This window comes from Lutjanus erythropterus, chromosome 18, assembly GCF_056507025.1.
Source record: "Lutjanus erythropterus isolate fLutEry1 chromosome 18, fLutEry1.hap2, whole genome shotgun sequence".
Lineage (NCBI taxonomy): Eukaryota > Metazoa > Chordata > Actinopteri > Lutjaniformes > Lutjanidae > Lutjanus > Lutjanus erythropterus.
Genome location: NC_139334.1, coordinates 26,900,001 through 26,917,692, shown reverse-complemented (window position 1 = coordinate 26,917,692; position 17,692 = coordinate 26,900,001). Strand labels below are relative to the sequence as shown.

The following is a 17,692-nucleotide window of genomic DNA, read 5'->3' as shown; positions in this document are numbered from 1 at the left end:
GGTCAGAATCCGCTCCAGCTGTTTTCCCACCAGTTCTCCCACTACGGCAAAGCATGATTGGTCACAAACGTGTCTATAGATATCCGTTTTCTCTGCGCCAAAGTCCACATACATTTAAAAAATATAAACTTGTTTCCATCTCTTGTTGTGTCACCATAACCACATGATTTTTTTATACATTTCAGAAGAGGAAAAAAAAATGTTTGTCAGGCCCACTTAAAGCTTAATGGATGAATACATGAGTCCCCTTCCAGAGTGACATCTACTCATACAAATCATTTATAGCTTCAAAATGAAAACAAATTACAATACATTAAAGGTTATTAAGTAATGTAGGTCCTTATTTGACAAAATAAAACACTTCAACAGACTCTGGGAGCTCTTCTTAGTCTTGTCTGACTATTATATTTCAAGTAACAACTTAAGTTTTCTATATATATCCTTTATTTGGAAATGAACTCTTCATCCTGCCACTTGAAACACAACCACAAACAGTCAAAGGATTCCATTGTGATTTGACTCGATTCCATCTAACATATGCATAACAAAATGTGTCTAAGCAAAATAAAAATGTGGCATCAACATAAAGAGCAAAGCGAGCGCCGCATGTGGACAAACACACACATCCACCTTAAATCTCGTGTAACACTTCATCACAGCTCGTCTGAGAGAAAAGTCTTAACATTTAATATTTTCTTTTACATCAAGGAATGTTCAGGGACAAAAAAATCTTTTTTTATGTGTTTTATATATATGTTTTTTTTTTTAGAGTTTTCTAGCACTGCGTCTTCAGTGTCTCTTCACTGTACACCTTCTGAACCCACAGGTCCTTTTCACTGGAGCTTGGATGTTATTTTCGGATGAGCAAAGTCTGCGTGTGTGTAACAGTTTGTGTTGGGCAGGCGTGAAGCAAGAAATGAGGTGTGTACTTCCTATTTTCCCCCCTGCGGTGCAGTAGCAGCACCCTCTCCAGCGGTCTTTCTCAAGGGCGTGGGCTGCACAACAAATCTGCTCTGAGTCATGATTCACAAAAAGAGATTAAGTGTGATTTTTGTGACAGAGAGGGAGAGGGGAGCGGGGCAGGACAGAGTCGACCCTTTCCCCCACCATCATTTGACACATAAGAAATGGCTTTCTTTCTTTCTCTCGCTCTCTCACACACCCACCCTCCCCCCCCAGGTCTGGAGTTTTGTCCGTGGAGGCCAGGTGAGCGAGGCCTCTTATTGGTCGGAGAGCAGCAGCAGGAGCAGCCAGCCGAGGCCCAGCAGGAGGGACAGGCGGACGGGCTCAGCTCCGCGGTCCGACAGGCCTGGAGAGGGAAGAGTGGAGTCTCCCTCGTCGCCCCACAATCTGTCGTTCTCGTTTACCTGAAGGAAAACAAACGTGTTGCAATTAGAACGGCACATCTGCATCTTGAATCCACACCAGGTAAGATACTTTCAGCCCATGCAGCTGAAAAACGATGCATGGAGGATGTTTTGTATGAGAAAGTATGGATATAATGGCCAAATTTTCTACATCTGCAGTTGAAAAATAAGACAAGTGATGGCGAGGACATTGCCACTTATCAGCCAGACGCAATTTCACAGCAAGAGATGCTTTTCACTTTTTTGAACGTATTCAGAATGAACGCTTCAGTCAGTCGAGCTCCATCTCTACATTATTCCCTTCTTTCTCTCCATCCTCCATCAAATATCGATTGCATTCGATTGCTTTTTTCTTTTTGTTTTCTTTGCCCCTCAACTCTGTCCATTTCTGTCTCCTGGTTTCACAGAGGTTTGTAGCATTGGACTGAAAAAAGAAAAAAACAGAATTACTTGTACTTAGTTTATTAACAATTTTTCAGTCCTCAGTCTTTCATCAGGAAAAATTCGTACTGACACAACACTTGTCATGAACATGAAGGTGTCTTGTCAGTGTTTGGGACTGTGGTCATTAAGTGTCAATTGCTCAGTTATATCATTTTAATGCAAATTTGACACATTTAAAATATTATAACAACTTGACATTAACTAAGACAATGTAACAGACATCTAAAACAAATGTCAAGTGTCCATTAAAAAAATTTAATGTATCAAATGGCACTCATGACAACTGGCAGACTGAGTTCATGGTTATGACAGTGTTATGTCAGCCCTAAGCACATCCCTTCAAATAAAATGCTAACAATTTACTATATGTATAAATATGGCCCAGGAAAGCAATCAGAGGACGTGCAGGATGTTTTGGTCCTTCTGTATTTTGATTTTTAAAAAAATCTGATAGAAAGTGGGGGTGAAATGGAAGCTGAAAACGGCTGTGCTTGCATTTACATTTTAATGCTGTTATCTTGAGATCTGAATGATATCTCTAACAGAGAGTCACAATGCAATTTCTGCCTTTGTTAGACCTTGATTGAAGTGCAGTCTGATGTGTTGATCAATAATGGCTGCTCCTTGATCTGACATTTGCTGCTTAAATCAGCTGCTACAGTTGTCAAGGTGCCAGCTATGAATGCTGGCATGGCACTCCTGATCTCTGATAAAAAAAATAAATAAGAAGAGGAAACAACCTTTAGTTTTGTCATGATAACAGGTTGATAAACTTGAGATAGCAAAGCTCGTTTTCTTGATAACAAAATAATTAATTTGTGATCTTGAGATAACGTCATTAAAAAAAACAAATAGCAAGCACGTCCTCGGCTTCCGTACAACTTGGTATTAGTTTTTATTGTTCAAGGTTTTTTTTGTAACTTACAAATTACAATGAACGGAACAAAAAGGTAAACTGAAAAATTACTACAAAAGCAGAGTAGCACCGTATTAAATGTTATTAATAAAAATGAAACGAAATTAAACCTGAAATTAGACCAAATATGTTGTTGTTTCTACCTGGCAGTAACAGTAAAAGCCAACACGTCAGGAAAATTGGACATAAATGGATGTTTTTTTTGTTGTCTAATTCAACATCTCACCACTGTGCACTGGGACTTTCAACACAAGCAATTAAACAAGTAGCCAATAATGGTTTACTGCATTTGAAAAATTTGCCAGAATTTAATTCTTTCTTGTTTTTTTTTTTAAATTACTTTGATGAGCTATAATGGTAATGACTTAAGGGAGATGATGTTAGTGAGAAATATAATAAATTAAAGGAGAAATTTATCATTTTTACTGTTATAAATAATAAAGCAGCAAAGAGAGTAAGGAAACATCAAGTTGAAATACTCGCTTCTATTCTATTCTGGGCCAGAAAAACTGTTTTTGTATGACTTTCAGGTTCATTAAGAGTTCAAATTAATGTGTCTATTTATGTGTCGTAAGAAATCATTGCTCATCTTGTAGAAGAAGTAGTTCAATTGAACAATATATTAATCAGGTCTTGCAGGCAGTGACACGGGCAGTCGCAGTGTATTTTTGTAGCAGTGGGATTTTGTTTTCAGGGTAACGTGCAGAACTTAAATTGACAGACAGTTGACAGTTAAAAACAGCTGATCAACAATTGTCAGTTTAAGATGTTGCGTGCGTGTTGTGCTCCCGCAGCCTGCCTGAGCCTCCCCATGTCTTGTTTCAACCACAGGCGCTATATTCAGTAGGTTTAAATCCTATTTAATATACAGCATATGGCTCCAACTCAATATTTGGAAGGCAGTATTCTTTTTTGCACATGTAATTTCTACACATTACTCTTTTAAAATGGAAAGGGAAACTGAAAAGTTACTACAAGTGAATCACTTCATAATAAACGGAAATAATATTGAAACTGTTATGTTGAATTGGCAATTTGAAAAAGAGAAACTTGAAATAGAAGGTAAAAAGTTTTAACTGAATAACTGAATTGGAAAATTGGATGTAATTTGTTGGAGCTTCCATAACTTATTAGCAACTTTCTGGAAACTGTGGTGAACATTTTTTGGTATGAAGGTCCATTAAATACAAGTGAAAATAAGTTTAAAACTTAAAGCTTGCCTGACTTTCCTATTGAACTGCTACTGCGTACAGAACAGATCTGATTCTAATGCACAGCAACATTTCCTGTGTTAATTTAATTTCCGTTGAATTATCAGTGACAGTTATTTAAATTTGACAGGATGTTAGCTGAAGACTCATATATGTGATGATATGACTCTCAGGCAGCTGTCCAGAGCTCATTTACTGGATTAATTAACTTTGACTGGTGTCGACTCAGTGACACTTCATTTGATCCCGAGTTGATTCTGGACTATCAGGTGCTGAAATGTCCGTGTTCAACAAAGTGTCACTTCCCTGTTTACTTTATCTCTGTACGATGATATTAAGTCTAATGCAGTCGGCGGATAATACAGACTGTTGAAACAATCATTGCGTGGGATGACGGGCTTCAGAGGACCTGAGGGGAGAATATGTAATTTGGGCTTTTGGCTCTTTTATTCTGCTGTCCCTCTGGAAATAAGTAAGTGGCCTAGTTATACATTTAGCTTGTGAAGTTTATTTATATCTGTTGGCGGATTGTCAATTATGCTATCTACAGCATTTTTTCCCATTAGGAGCCAAATGCATGGAACAAATTTCCTAAGCCTGCAGTGAATTATATTATTTATGATTTTTCACCTCATTATTAAAATCGGAAATACTGTTTGTATGTTAAATGCAAAACAGGCTGTCTACATTAAAATTGATGTTCAACAGAGTTAAATAGTTGTTTACTTTACTCCTTCATTGTATGGGCTACATAAATGATGTTTACAGAGCTTGTTTATACTGTTGATGAAGCAGTTATGAACATGAGACCGTTCCAGTGTTTTATATGTTCACACTGATGGTGCACATTTAAGCCTGTTTACACCTGGTATTAACATTTGTCTTTAGTGACCCGATCACAAGCGGACAGCTCGAAGTACAAGTGTTAATTCACCCAATGAGCATTTAGATTGGATTGCTCAGACTACATTTATTGGTGGTCTGGGCCAAATGTGACCACATTCTTTCACCTCGAGCAACACAAAACAGCTGTATGATTTCCATTTGGTTCACTGTAATGCAAATAACGTGTTTGGGGCTCTCTCACCTGCCAAGACAAGCAGCAGATGTTTGTGAGCAAACTGTCTGTTTCATCATTGAACTAGCAACTGCAGTATCCCCAGACTCCTTTAAAAATTATGCAGTTTTAAGAGTTGTTGAGTTTGGAGAAACTTAAAAAAGTTTGCAAAATGGCTACAATAGTTTTTTTTAGCTATTCATGCCTTCTTATAAATGCAGCATTAAATGCAATACATTGAGTTGTTTCTTTTATTGTTAAAAAAAAACCAAAACGCCAGTTTTTAGGGTATTGCTGTACTGGTATGTCTACCTGCCAAACATTTTTTAATTTTTTTTTAGAACATGTCAGATTTTACATATACAGTAAACGGTAACAAATGTTGGAACTGTTTCTGTCGTTAGTTACTTCTCTCAAAAGGAATTGAATTATTTTACCAATTAATTAGATACTAGGGAAAGTAATTTTTGTGTTATTTTTAAATGTCTCTTATTAATGTACTCATTGCTTTATTATTTAAGTGTACATGTATTTTGTATTTTTTTTATTACTATATCATTTTCTGCTGTTTTTGCATGAAAAATTATTTAAGCAGGCAGTCCTTATTGTTGAGCACCGACATGTGATCAGATCACTTGAGATGCATGTTAATGTTGGCTGTAAACAGGCTGGTAGAATAAGGTAATAACAGCTAAAGCACCAAACTATTTAATTATGTACACATATTCTGTTACTTTTGATGGGATGTTTAAATACATATTTATGTACAGTCTGTATGGTATATTGCATAAATTAACTGTGTTTACATTTGCAATTACAGTGGAAATAACATTTATATGGAAGTATGTCATCCACAGATTTTTAATCTATACTCCTATCCTATATTCTCCTCGCCAGTAAACGTCTGTTTGTTTTAACTATCAATAGCATAAGCTTGTATAACACACATTTGTTTACATTGTTGTTCGCAGCTTGTTTTAATTGTCTTGATTCCTTTATTCTCATTATGTTGTTTGTTTTATGCTCCAGTTTGTGTGCTGAATCCTTTTACTGCTGCAGAGATCTAATGAACCCTCTGGGATCAATAAAGTTACATCCAATCTTAAAGCTTCAAAGCTTCCTTCATTCACTCACTGCAGTTCTCTACATGATAAACACTCAATAGGTTTGTCTGTAGTGAGGAGCAGAGCCCGACCAATGTATCGACTTTATGAGCTAATACTATCTTGTTACAGTGTGTAGCAGTAGAAGTCAGCACATATGCAAATAGAAATTTGCCTCATTTTACCTTATTTTGACTCAAACAGTATTTTCTTGCCTCAGCACGCATCTTCATCTCAACTTTTTGTCCAAATTTGAGGCTTCCTTGCCAAAAACTGCAGTTTTTAAATCGAGTGTTAATGTACAAAAGGATAACTGACTAATAAGATATTATCACAATGTTATTGACTCACAAATCCCATATCAGCCCTAATGAGACAGAAAATGATATTTAGGAAACTTATGGGCCATTATTTGTTGTCCTGACTGACTTAGTGTACAGTCACACATGCCTTTAATATTATCAGCGAAGGTGAAGCACTGCATCTGCATCAAATTGTTAAATTTAAAGTTCCCCTCCAGACATGTTTTATTCTAACATTGTTTTACAACATTAAAAGTGGGGAAAAAAACTGAAAAGAGGCTTGGCTGGCCAAAGATCAATGTGTATCTGTGTTACAGGAAACATATTTTTACATTTGTTAAACCGTAACTGGTAGTGGGTAACGCAGCTAATGCTTACTCTTGTTCTCTGTACTGACAAGTCTGCACTGCAGGTTTCATGTTTCTTTGCCTGTATTTGCATATTAAACAATGATTGGCTTTTGAATTTGGTGCATACCAAATCTAGCTTTCTCAACGTATGTTTGAATCTCAAATTTTAGGGAAGTGCACAGAAGAGGTGGGCAAATGTTGATGCTATGTTTTGCTTCAGAAGATCGAGCGTCAAAAGCATCGATACCAAAAAAGGGATCAGTTTCCATTCTTGTCTTCTACGTTGTACCGTTTGTATTTCATCAAAGAGCAGAACTGTCTGAGCAAACAACAGTCAGTTGTTTAGTGCATGCATGTGCTATTTGCTCAGCTGTTGTCTGTTCATGCGTCATGCACGGTGTGCATCCTAACTAGTTTAATATGACACATAGTGATAGCTGGATGAAAGAGGGGCTTCGTTTGTAGATATTTCACAGCTGTAAATGAAAACTCGCGCGGTAGGAAGGCTGTTAACTACAAATTTGTTCAAACAAAACACCATGAGAAAGAGAACATGGAGCTGCAGCATAAAAGAAGGGAGGAGGAAGAGGGAAATGCCTCAGCATCCAGTTGACTGGAGTCTTTTCAGAGGTTAGGCATATGCAGGTATATAGAAGTTAAAATAATATTTTAGTCAAAACGGATATTCAGGACCGTTCAATGTGACATTGACTGTTAGTTTAGCAGACCAGTTAAATATATATTTAGACATTGCAATATTGCATTCACCCCATTGGAACTATATATCTAAATTATTTATTTTAATAGAATTTAAATAAAAAATATACCTCAAAGTTGAAATATGTAAATAGCTTAACTGAATAATACCTTTTTCAGTGTAACTGAAAAGTACAGGATTCTAATATTTAGACAGAATTGGCCTACTGATGATGCTTTCACTTCATAAATAATGACACGCTGCTCTGCCCTACATGAAAGTACATTTTAATAATAAAAAGTTTTGGTATCGGTGATTCTGGCCCTGTCTTACTGGATATTGGATCAAAACCAGATGTTGCAGCATCGCCCATCCCTAATGCACAGACATCTCCCTGTTCAGTAAAGGAAAGTGAAAACACCTCTGTAGTGATAAACTTGGCACAGATACAAGTCAGTATCACCAAGGTCAGACATTTTGGGGGGCAAAAACAAAAGAACACTTTTGAGTGGAGGGGATCTTTAAATTACATAATGTAAAGATGTCTTGAATTTTGGCACTCTGGTATAAAGTGAATTTGTGCACGTGGTAGCAAATGGACACAGCTTCAGTTTCCTCCATTTCTCTGTCTTCTGTGTGACTGACTTTGTACCTGACATCATCTGAATTATGCAGATAATGTAAATCCCACCTGTCTGCTGCTCCCCGCAGGATAAAACAAACACCCTGATTCATCTGCAGAAGTGCGACCCAATTCTGAGTGAGGCCGTCTCCATTAGTGGCTCTCTGTTTGGAAAAGGTTGTACATCACATTTTCAGCCTTACGTCTCGTCTCACCTGAGTAGGTATCTGTGCTCTCAGAATGTTCTGCTCTGTTTCCATGGAGACGCCTGGGGCGGTGGTTGCCAAGTGGGGGCTCTGGTTGTCCGTCACCGGACTGGGCATCCCGGGCAGGCCGGCGCCCGTTTTCACATCTGATCCGTTCCCGAAGGCTAGGATGGCATTTTCTAGAACAAAAGAGCAGCAGAGATATTTTGTTAAAAGGGACGTGACTGACAGCTTAATACATCAGCATTGTTCTTGTCATCTGACGGCTAAAAGGAGTAACTTTCCTATCAACTTTCACATCAGCCATCATCTCATTTTGCTTTTTTTTTTTACCCCTTCATGGCTCGTTGTAATGTGATTGGTCACTATAATTATGCACTGGGTGGACTGTAATTATGATGTGGTCATGGGCATGTGAGGACAGCTCAACCTTTCAGGGTGAGTCATCAGGCTACTCAGTGAGCTGAGTGTACTCTCTTTGGTCTGAAACATTAATTTCAAACTCCATTCAGCAAGAATTTGGGGTAAAAAAAATATATCTTGTTAGCCAATATCAGTAAGTGGTACTGAAACAGACAAGAGGCCACAATGATTGGATTTATTCATTCACCGAAAATGAAAGTATGTACACTTTTCTGTTCCCAGGAACTGATGCGGCAGAAGAATGGTGCTGCACTTCACTGAGAATCCTCACTTGAATAAGAATTATTCTACTCCACCCAAACAGACAGCTCTATCTCGAAAACAGAAAGAAATTGACAATCACCAGTGGTTTTCATTTGAAAAAAACACATTTTCCTCTTTAATTTGATATCAAATATGTGGCTTTTTATAGCTTTTTAGACCAAACTCTGATGAAATGAATCACAGTCTCAGGAGAAAAAGTAAGTTCAGGTCAATTTTATAATAAATATACAGTATAATCTACAATATATCTCCCTGTTTGCACCTTCAATGAACATTCAGAGTCTGACAACAGATCTTTCATTGGATAACACTGAGCTTTCAAAATAAGAGCACAGCTATGTTCTAAGAACAAACAAATGTAATGGAATATGGCAGTTTGTAGTGTGTTTAGCAACTCGTATGAGAAAAATCGCTTAATTTATATGTGCAAAAGTTGCGACCCGGCTCTTCAGCGCTGTTCACCCCATTTCCTGTTTACCAATGGTGGTCATGTGATGTGATTTTGAGCAAAAAAAAACCCCTCACAAATGCATGTCCTTTTCCAAGATGGTGCTGTCGGTAGTGTTTCTGGATTACTTGTATAAGAAAAACAATTAAATTTATATCTGGAAAAAGTCATGAGCCGGCCTCTACATCACACTTTAAGTAACAGTGTCTGTTTGTGGCAGAGAGAGCTGAGGAGGTCCTGCTGTTAAAAGTGGAAAAAAGTCAGAGATCTCAAAGCTACAATGTCAATATCTGGTTCCAGTTATTGATGACAACTTTAAGTATCCACTACACTGAGGACCATTCCCCCTGTATTTTAATACACTGGAGATTATTTTAAAATAAGTGGAGCTCCTGGGCGCTATAGTGAAATATAGAACTGGTGATATGTGGTCTAGAGGGGAAAGGGAAAAAAAATTACTTTGACAGCGAATGCTCATCCATCCACCGGAAACGGATTTCTGAATAATGGAAGCTCAGATTTTTCAAATTTATACATCTTGTTGCCTTTCTGGGCCACCAGTGTAAGAAACTGCCTTAAAATGAGTAACATATGTTATTCATATGCCTGGGGGATGCGTTTAAATATGTTTTTCCAAAGCCAAAAAGTACTGCAGTCTGCAGTCTTGATCGCTGCTGCCTGCCTTTACACAAGAGATAAGGGAGTGTTGTATGAGCAGGAATTCACTTTCCTATGTATAAAATGTAAATGCAAGATGGAGAGCCTGTTTGGCCAGATAGAAGAGTGTGTCAGTCAGCGGCAGACTGAAGCTTTGGTTTTAATTACAGAAATCTCAGAGGCAAGAGCTGCTGCACGTCAGATATAATACAAGTTCACCTAATGGCAAAGGGGAACTCTAGCCATCATATAAAATGAACGATAATGAATAATGAACAGCAGTGAGTTACTTTTTTTGAATCCATTCCCAGTCACCGGCCTCGCTGACTGGCTTACCTAAATAGCTGTAGGGTAGCATGAAAAGACAGAGGTGAACATTTCCGAGACACTGACTCAGTTTGACTCACTTCTGACCTTCTTGGTGGTTTTTAACACTGCAGCTGCATTCAAATTCAGCCTCCCGTTCCCTATTCACTTTCACACACAGAGAATTACAGTAATTGTAAATATAATACTGTGCTGTTGTCACAAGAATGTAGCCATGTAGGAGAGGTTTATGGGTCATAACTTATACTAACACGTCATTCACCATTATTATGCCTTTCTGCTGGTTGTATGAATCAGAGGAGTGGTGTGAATGACAAATAATAAACCTTTGGTATGGTGTGTGTGAGTGAGATTGACAGTTATGTCTAAGAAACGCAATATAGTAGAGAGAAGAGAGTCCGTAAGAGAAAAATAATACTGTCCTTGAAACAGATTAATGATATGTAAGAATAGTAGTGTGCGACAAAACACAATGACAGTAGAGGAACGGAGAGTATACTATAGATGTTTGTCTCCCAATAAAGTGTAAATCTCAATTGTAGCATCCATGAATTGAAGTAAACACTATACTATGTCCTAGTAAACGTCAATACTAGGACAGTGTACTGAAAAGAATATGGCCATATGATACAGGGGTTACAATTCAATATATCACAATATATTAAGATACTGTCAACAAGAGGATATATTACTTTTTTTCAGTCTAAATTACAAAAATATTGCCATTTTCATATAGTCATTGTATAAAGAACAAACTACCATATATTTAACATCTGAGTTTTTAAAAAATGTTTGGAGTTTTTTTTTATGCAATCAGAACAGGTGAATAGTTAACAGTACTGCTATCCAGCCACAACACAAAATTACCATGATTCTTTGCATGCATTATAATATTGCGATACAGTGTTTTGAGACTTGATACAGTATCACAATATAATATCGCGATACTCAATATTTTCTATTCGATACGATCATGATTTGTGGACTGTGATCATAAACCAGTGATGACATATGAGCTGCACTCATGTGAGTGTGTTGAGACCTGTGGTGATTATGTTGTGTAGTTAAAGGAATTACAAAACATTTTGTTAAATGTAATCAGACCCCACTAGGAGCTTAATTTGATCAACATGGGCGTGTGTGTGTCTAAACTGACATTTTTGAGAGAAAATTGAGATTATTTAACCACAAACTGCAGTTATATTTTCTTTGTGTTTAAATCACAGACACAATCTGAATAATTTTGAGCCCTTGATTAGTTTTCTTTAGGTTCTTTTCTTTGTTGACAAAAACACACGCTACTTTTTCTCTCAGTGAATTCTGTAGTCCACAATAACAACCCACGGCCTTTCAATCAGCCCATTAACCAACTGAATAGCCTCAGCTGTCAGGACAGTGAGACAGAAAGTCCAGAATCTTCCTGAGCTTAGATTGCTGAAAACACCTTTGTGTCATAATTGATGCAGTTTTGGAACAGAAGGACCTTCGTACTTTGTTTAAATTCATGCCTTGTGCAATTTATAATCTAGATCAAAGTTAAACACACAATGTTTGATTTTTATGCACGGTGATAGATTTTTAAAGTAAGGTCAAAATTATATGAATTATGCTGTAGGATTTTCATATTTGCCAGTGCTTTCATTCACTCAGCGTAAACCAAGGACATACATTCTCAGACCCTCTCAACCTGGCAGGATTCTGTCTTTAGTAAAATATGAGTGCCACACATAAGGTCACGGGCAGTGGAGCGTCAACACACACACAAACCACCATTATATGCTGAGCCCTCTACTGCACTTAAAGAACTATGAAATTGAAATGAATAATATCATTATGAAATGCTAATCATTCATCATTAGAAATGAGTGAGTGCACTAGAGGGTAGAATTTTACAAAACAAATTCACTGAAAAACTGTAAGTAAAGACACATATTATGTGACTTAGGTATATATATAGGTATGTATGTATGTAGGTATGTATCTATGTATGTATCTATGAAGGTATGTATGTATGTACGTATGTGTGTATGTAGATAGGTATGTATGTATGTAGACAGGTATGTATGTATGTATGTATGTATGTAGTTATGTATGTATGTATGTATGAATGTATGAATGAATGTATGTAGGTATATAGGTATATATGTATGTGTATGTAGGTAGGTATGTATGTAGGTAGGTAGGCATGTATGTAGGTAGGTATGTATGTATGTATGTAGGTAGGTAGGTATGTATGTAGGTGGGTATGTGTCTAGGAATGTATGTATGTATGTACGTGTGTGTATATGTATATATCCAGGAATGAATGAATGAATGAATGAATGAATGTATGAATGTATGTATGTATGTATGTATGTATGTGTAGGTGGGTATGTATGTATGTATATAGGTATGCATCTATGTATGTATCTATGAATGTATGTAGGTATATAGGTATGTATGTATGTAGGTATGTATCTATGTATGTATGTATTTATGTATGTGTGTGTGTATATGTAGGTGGGTATGTATGTAGGTAGGTAGGCATGTATGTATGTATGTATGTAGGTATGTATCTATGTATGTATCTATGAATGTATGTAGATAACAATGAATGTTTGTATGTAGGCGGGTTTGTATCTAGGAATGTATGTAGATATCAATGAATGTATGTATGAATGTATGTATGTATGTATGTATGTATGTATGTATGTATGTAGGTAGGTATGTATGTAGGTAGGTAGGCATGTATGTAGGTAGGTAGGTATGTATGTATGTATGTATGTATGTAGGTAGGTAGGTATCTATGTATGTATCTATGAGTGTATGTAGATAACAATGAATGTATGTATGTATGTATGGATGTAGGCAGGTTTGTATCTAGGAAATGTATGTATGTATGTATGTATGTATGTATGTAGGTAGGTATGTATGTAGGTGGGTATGTGTCTAGGAATGTATGTATGTATGTACGTGTGTGTATATGTATATATCCAGGAATGAATGAATGAATGAATGAATGAATGAATGAATGAATGTATGTATGTATGTATGTGTAGGTGGGTATGTATGTATGTATATAGGTATGCATCTATGTATGTATCTATGAATGTATGTAGGTATATAGGTATGTATGTATGTAGGTATGTATCTATGTATGTATGTATTTATGTATGTGTGTGTGTATATGTAGGTGGGTATGTATGTAGGTAGGTAGGCATGTATGTATGTATGTATGTAGGTATGTATCTATGTATGTATCTATGAATGTATGTAGATAACAATGAATGTTTGTATGTAGGCGGGTTTGTATCTAGGAATGTATGTAGATATCAATGAATGTATGTATGTATGTATGTATGTATGTATGTATGTATATATGTATGTAGGTATATAGGTATGTATGTATGTGTATGTAGGTAGGTATGTATGTAGGTAGGTAGGCATGTATGTAGGTATGTATGTATGCATGTATGTAGGTAGGTAGGTATGTAGGTATGTATCTATGTATGTATCTATGAATGTATGTAGATAACAATTTATGTATGTATGTATGTATGTAGGCAGGTTTGTATCTAGGAATATATGTAGGTAGGTAGGTAGGTAGGTAGGTATATAGGTATGTAGGTAGGTAGGTGTGTATGTAGGTAGGTAGGTAGGTAGGTATATATGTATGTAGGTACGTACGTGTGTAAGTACATGTGTGTATATGTATGTATCCAGGAATGTATGTATGTATGTATGTATGTATGTATGTATGTATGTATGTATGTATGTATGTATGTATGTGAGTGTGTATGTAGGTGGGTATGTGTCTAGGAATGTATGTATGTATGTAGGTATATAAGTATGTATCTATGAATGTATTTATGTATATGTGTGTGTATGTAGGTAGGTATGTATCTAGGAATGTATGTATGTATGTATGTGTATGTGTGTATATGTATGTATGTGTGTATGTATCTATGAATGTATGTATGTACGTACATGTGTATGTACATGTGTGTATATGTATATATCCAGAAATGAATGAATGAATGAATGAATGAATGAATGAATGAATGAATGAATGAATGAATGAATGTATATAGGTAGGTATGTATCTATGTATGTATCTATGTATTTATGTAGGTGTATAGGTATGTATGTATGTATGTAGGTTGGTATCTATCTATGAATGTATGTATGTATGTGTGTGTATGTAGGTGGGTATGTATCTAGGAATGTATGTGTGTATGTGTGTGTGTATGTAGGTAGGTATGTATCTAGGAATGTATGTATGTAGGTATATAGGTATGTATGTATGTATGTATGTATGTATGTATGTATATAGGTATGTATGTATGTAGGCATGTATGTATGTAGGCATGTATGTATGTATGTATGTATGTAGGTAGGCATGTATGTAGGTATGTATCTATGTATGTAGGTAGGTAGGTATGTATGTATGTGTGTATGTAGGTAGGTATGTATATAGGTAGGCATGTATGTAGGTATGTATGTACCTATGAATGTATGTAGATATCAATCAATGTATGTATGTATGTATGTATGTATGTATGTATGTATGTATGTATGTATGTATGTATGTGAGTGTGTATGTAGGTGGGTATGTGTCTAGGAATGTATGTATGTATGTATGTATGTAGGTATATAAGTATGTATCTATGTATGTATCTATGAATGTATTTATGTATATGTGTGTGTATGTAGGTAGGTATGTATCTAGGAATGTATGTATGTATGTGTATGTGTGTATATGTATGTATGTGTGTATGTATCTATGAATGTATGTATGTACGTACGTGTGTATGTACATGTGTGTATATGTATATATCCAGAAATGAATGAATGAATGAATGTATGTGTATAGGTAGGTATGTATCTATGTATGTATCTATGTATTTATGTAGGTGTATAGGTATGTATGTATGTATGTAGGTTGGTATCTATCTATGAATGTATGTATGTATGTGTGTGTATGTAGGTGGGTATGTATCTAGGAATGTATGTATGTATGTATGTATGTATGTATGTATATAGGTATGTATGTATGTATGTATGTATGTATGTATGTATGTATGTATGTAGGCATGTATGTATGTATGTAGGTAGGCATGTATGTAGGTATGTATCTATGTATGTAGGTAGGTAGGTATGTATGTATGTGTGTATGTAGGTAGGTATGTATATAGGTAGGCATGTATGTAGGTATGTATGTACCTATGAATGTATGTAGATATCAATCAATGTATGTATGTATGCATGCATGTATGTATGTATGTATGTATGTATGTATGTATGTATGTATGTATGTATGTATGTATGTACGTACGTACGTAGGTAGGTATGTAGGTAGGTATGTAGGCATGTATGTAGGTATGTATGTAGGTATGTATCTATGTATGTACCTATGAATGTATGTAGATATCAATCAATGTATGTATGTATGTATGTAGGTAGGTTTGTATCTAGGAATGTATGTATGTATGTATGTAGGTATGTACCTATGAATGTATGTAGATATCAATCAATGTATGTAGGTAGGTTTGTATGACCACTGGTCACCTGACCACTTGGTGGCAAGTGAGCATATTAATTAGCTATTGTTTGTCTTGATGCATGACCTCGTTGGCTTCACTCGGAAAAATGTCACGGCAGCTGAGTGTCCGAAGTTTCTGCAAAAAGTCCAATAACGATGATGGTGTTGACAAAAGAGGGACTGATGCAGTGGAAGATGAAGGACAAACAAGTAATCAGCCCTCGGCAAATACGGAGTGAGCAAGCGGAGCAAGAAGGTTTTCATTCATTCATTCATTCATTCATTCGTTCGTTCGTTCATTCATTCATGTATATTCATCTGCTTGATGTGTGATGGCACGGTGTGGATTCTCTGTTCAGCTTGTTTGGACTGAATATTAATTAAAAATGAATGAAAATTAAATGCTATTGAATGTGTCATTATTTTCATTTTAAAAATTAAAGTGACGGGTAAAAATAGATTATGACAGGATTTTTATGACCCTGTCAGTCAAAATGACAGACAACGAAAAAGTCTAGGGCAACCTCTGGTGTGTGTGTGTGTGTGTGTGTGTGTGTGTGTATGTATGTGTGTATGTATGTATGTATCTAGGAATGTATGTATGTAGGTATGTGTGTATGTATGTATGTGTGTTGTGTGTGTGTGTGTATGTATGTATGTATGTATCTAGGAATGTATGTATGTGTGTATGTATGTATGTGTGTTGTGTGTGTGTGTGTATGTATGTATGTACTGTATGTATGTATGTATGTATGTATGTATGTATGTATGTATGTATGTATCTAGGAATGTATGTATGTAGGTATGTGTGTAGGTATGTGTGTATTATGTATTATGTATGTATGTGTGTTGTGTGTATGTATGTATGTATGTATGTATGTATGTATATGTATGTAGGTAGGTAGGTAGGTATGTATGTATCTAGGAATGTATGTATGTATGTATGTATGTATGTATGTATGTATGTATGTATGTATATGTATGTAGGTAGGTAGGTAGGTATGTATGTATCTAGGAATGTATGTATGTATGTATGTATGTATGTAGGTATGTAGGTATGTGTGTATGTATGTACAGTGCCTTGCAAAAGTATTCCCACCCCTTGGCTTTTTACATATTTAGTTACATTACAACCTGTAAATTAAATGTTTTTTAATCTGAATTTTATTTAATGGATCTGCACAAAATAGTCTGAGTTGGTAAAGTGAAATGAGAAAAATTATATGTATATATATATATACATACATATATATATATTTATGAAAAACTGAAAATTGGCATGTGAATAGGTATTCACCCCCCTTGCTATTAAGCCCCTAAAAAGTTCTGAAGTCACATAATTAGTGAAATCTAATCTAAGTGTCACATGATCTGCCAGTATACATACACCTTTTCTGAAAGGCCCCAGAGGCTACAACACCACTAAGCAAGAGGCACCACTAAGAAAACAACACCATGAAGACCAAGGAGCTCTCAGACCGGGCAAGGAGGGCATTAGTCAGAGAGGCAACACAGAGACCAAAGGTAACCCTAAAGAAGCTGCAGAGTTCCACAGCAGAGACTGGAGTATCTGTCCATAGGACCACAATAAGCTGTACACTCCACAAAGCTGGGCTTTATGGAAGAGTGGCCAGAAAAAAGCCATTACTTAAAGATAAAATTTAGGAAGAATGTTTTGAATTTGCCAAAAGGCATGTCGGAGCCACCCCAAATGTATGGAGGAAGGTATTCTGATCAGATGAGAGTAAAATTTAACTTTTTGGCCACCAAGGAAAAT

At 36.1% G+C, this 17,692-nt stretch overlaps 1 protein-coding gene across 2 annotated transcripts in view; it reads right to left on the bottom strand.

Moving 5' to 3' along the window:
- Window positions 1-1,180: 1,180 nt before the first annotated feature.
- Window positions 1,181-17,692, bottom strand: part of gfra4a (GDNF family receptor alpha 4a) — a 289,606-nt gene continuing 273,094 nt past the window's right edge. For both annotated transcript variants that reach the window (XM_084742647.1, XM_084742646.1), the window contains exons 7-8: window positions 8,285-8,454; window positions 1,181-1,367 (exon numbers count right to left, since the gene is read on the bottom strand). In XM_084742647.1, the coding sequence (XP_084598773.1) occupies window positions 1,221-1,367; window positions 8,285-8,454 (317 nt within the window). In that variant the 3' untranslated portion in view covers window positions 1,181-1,220. The remainder of the gene's footprint in view (window positions 1,368-8,284; window positions 8,455-17,692) is intronic.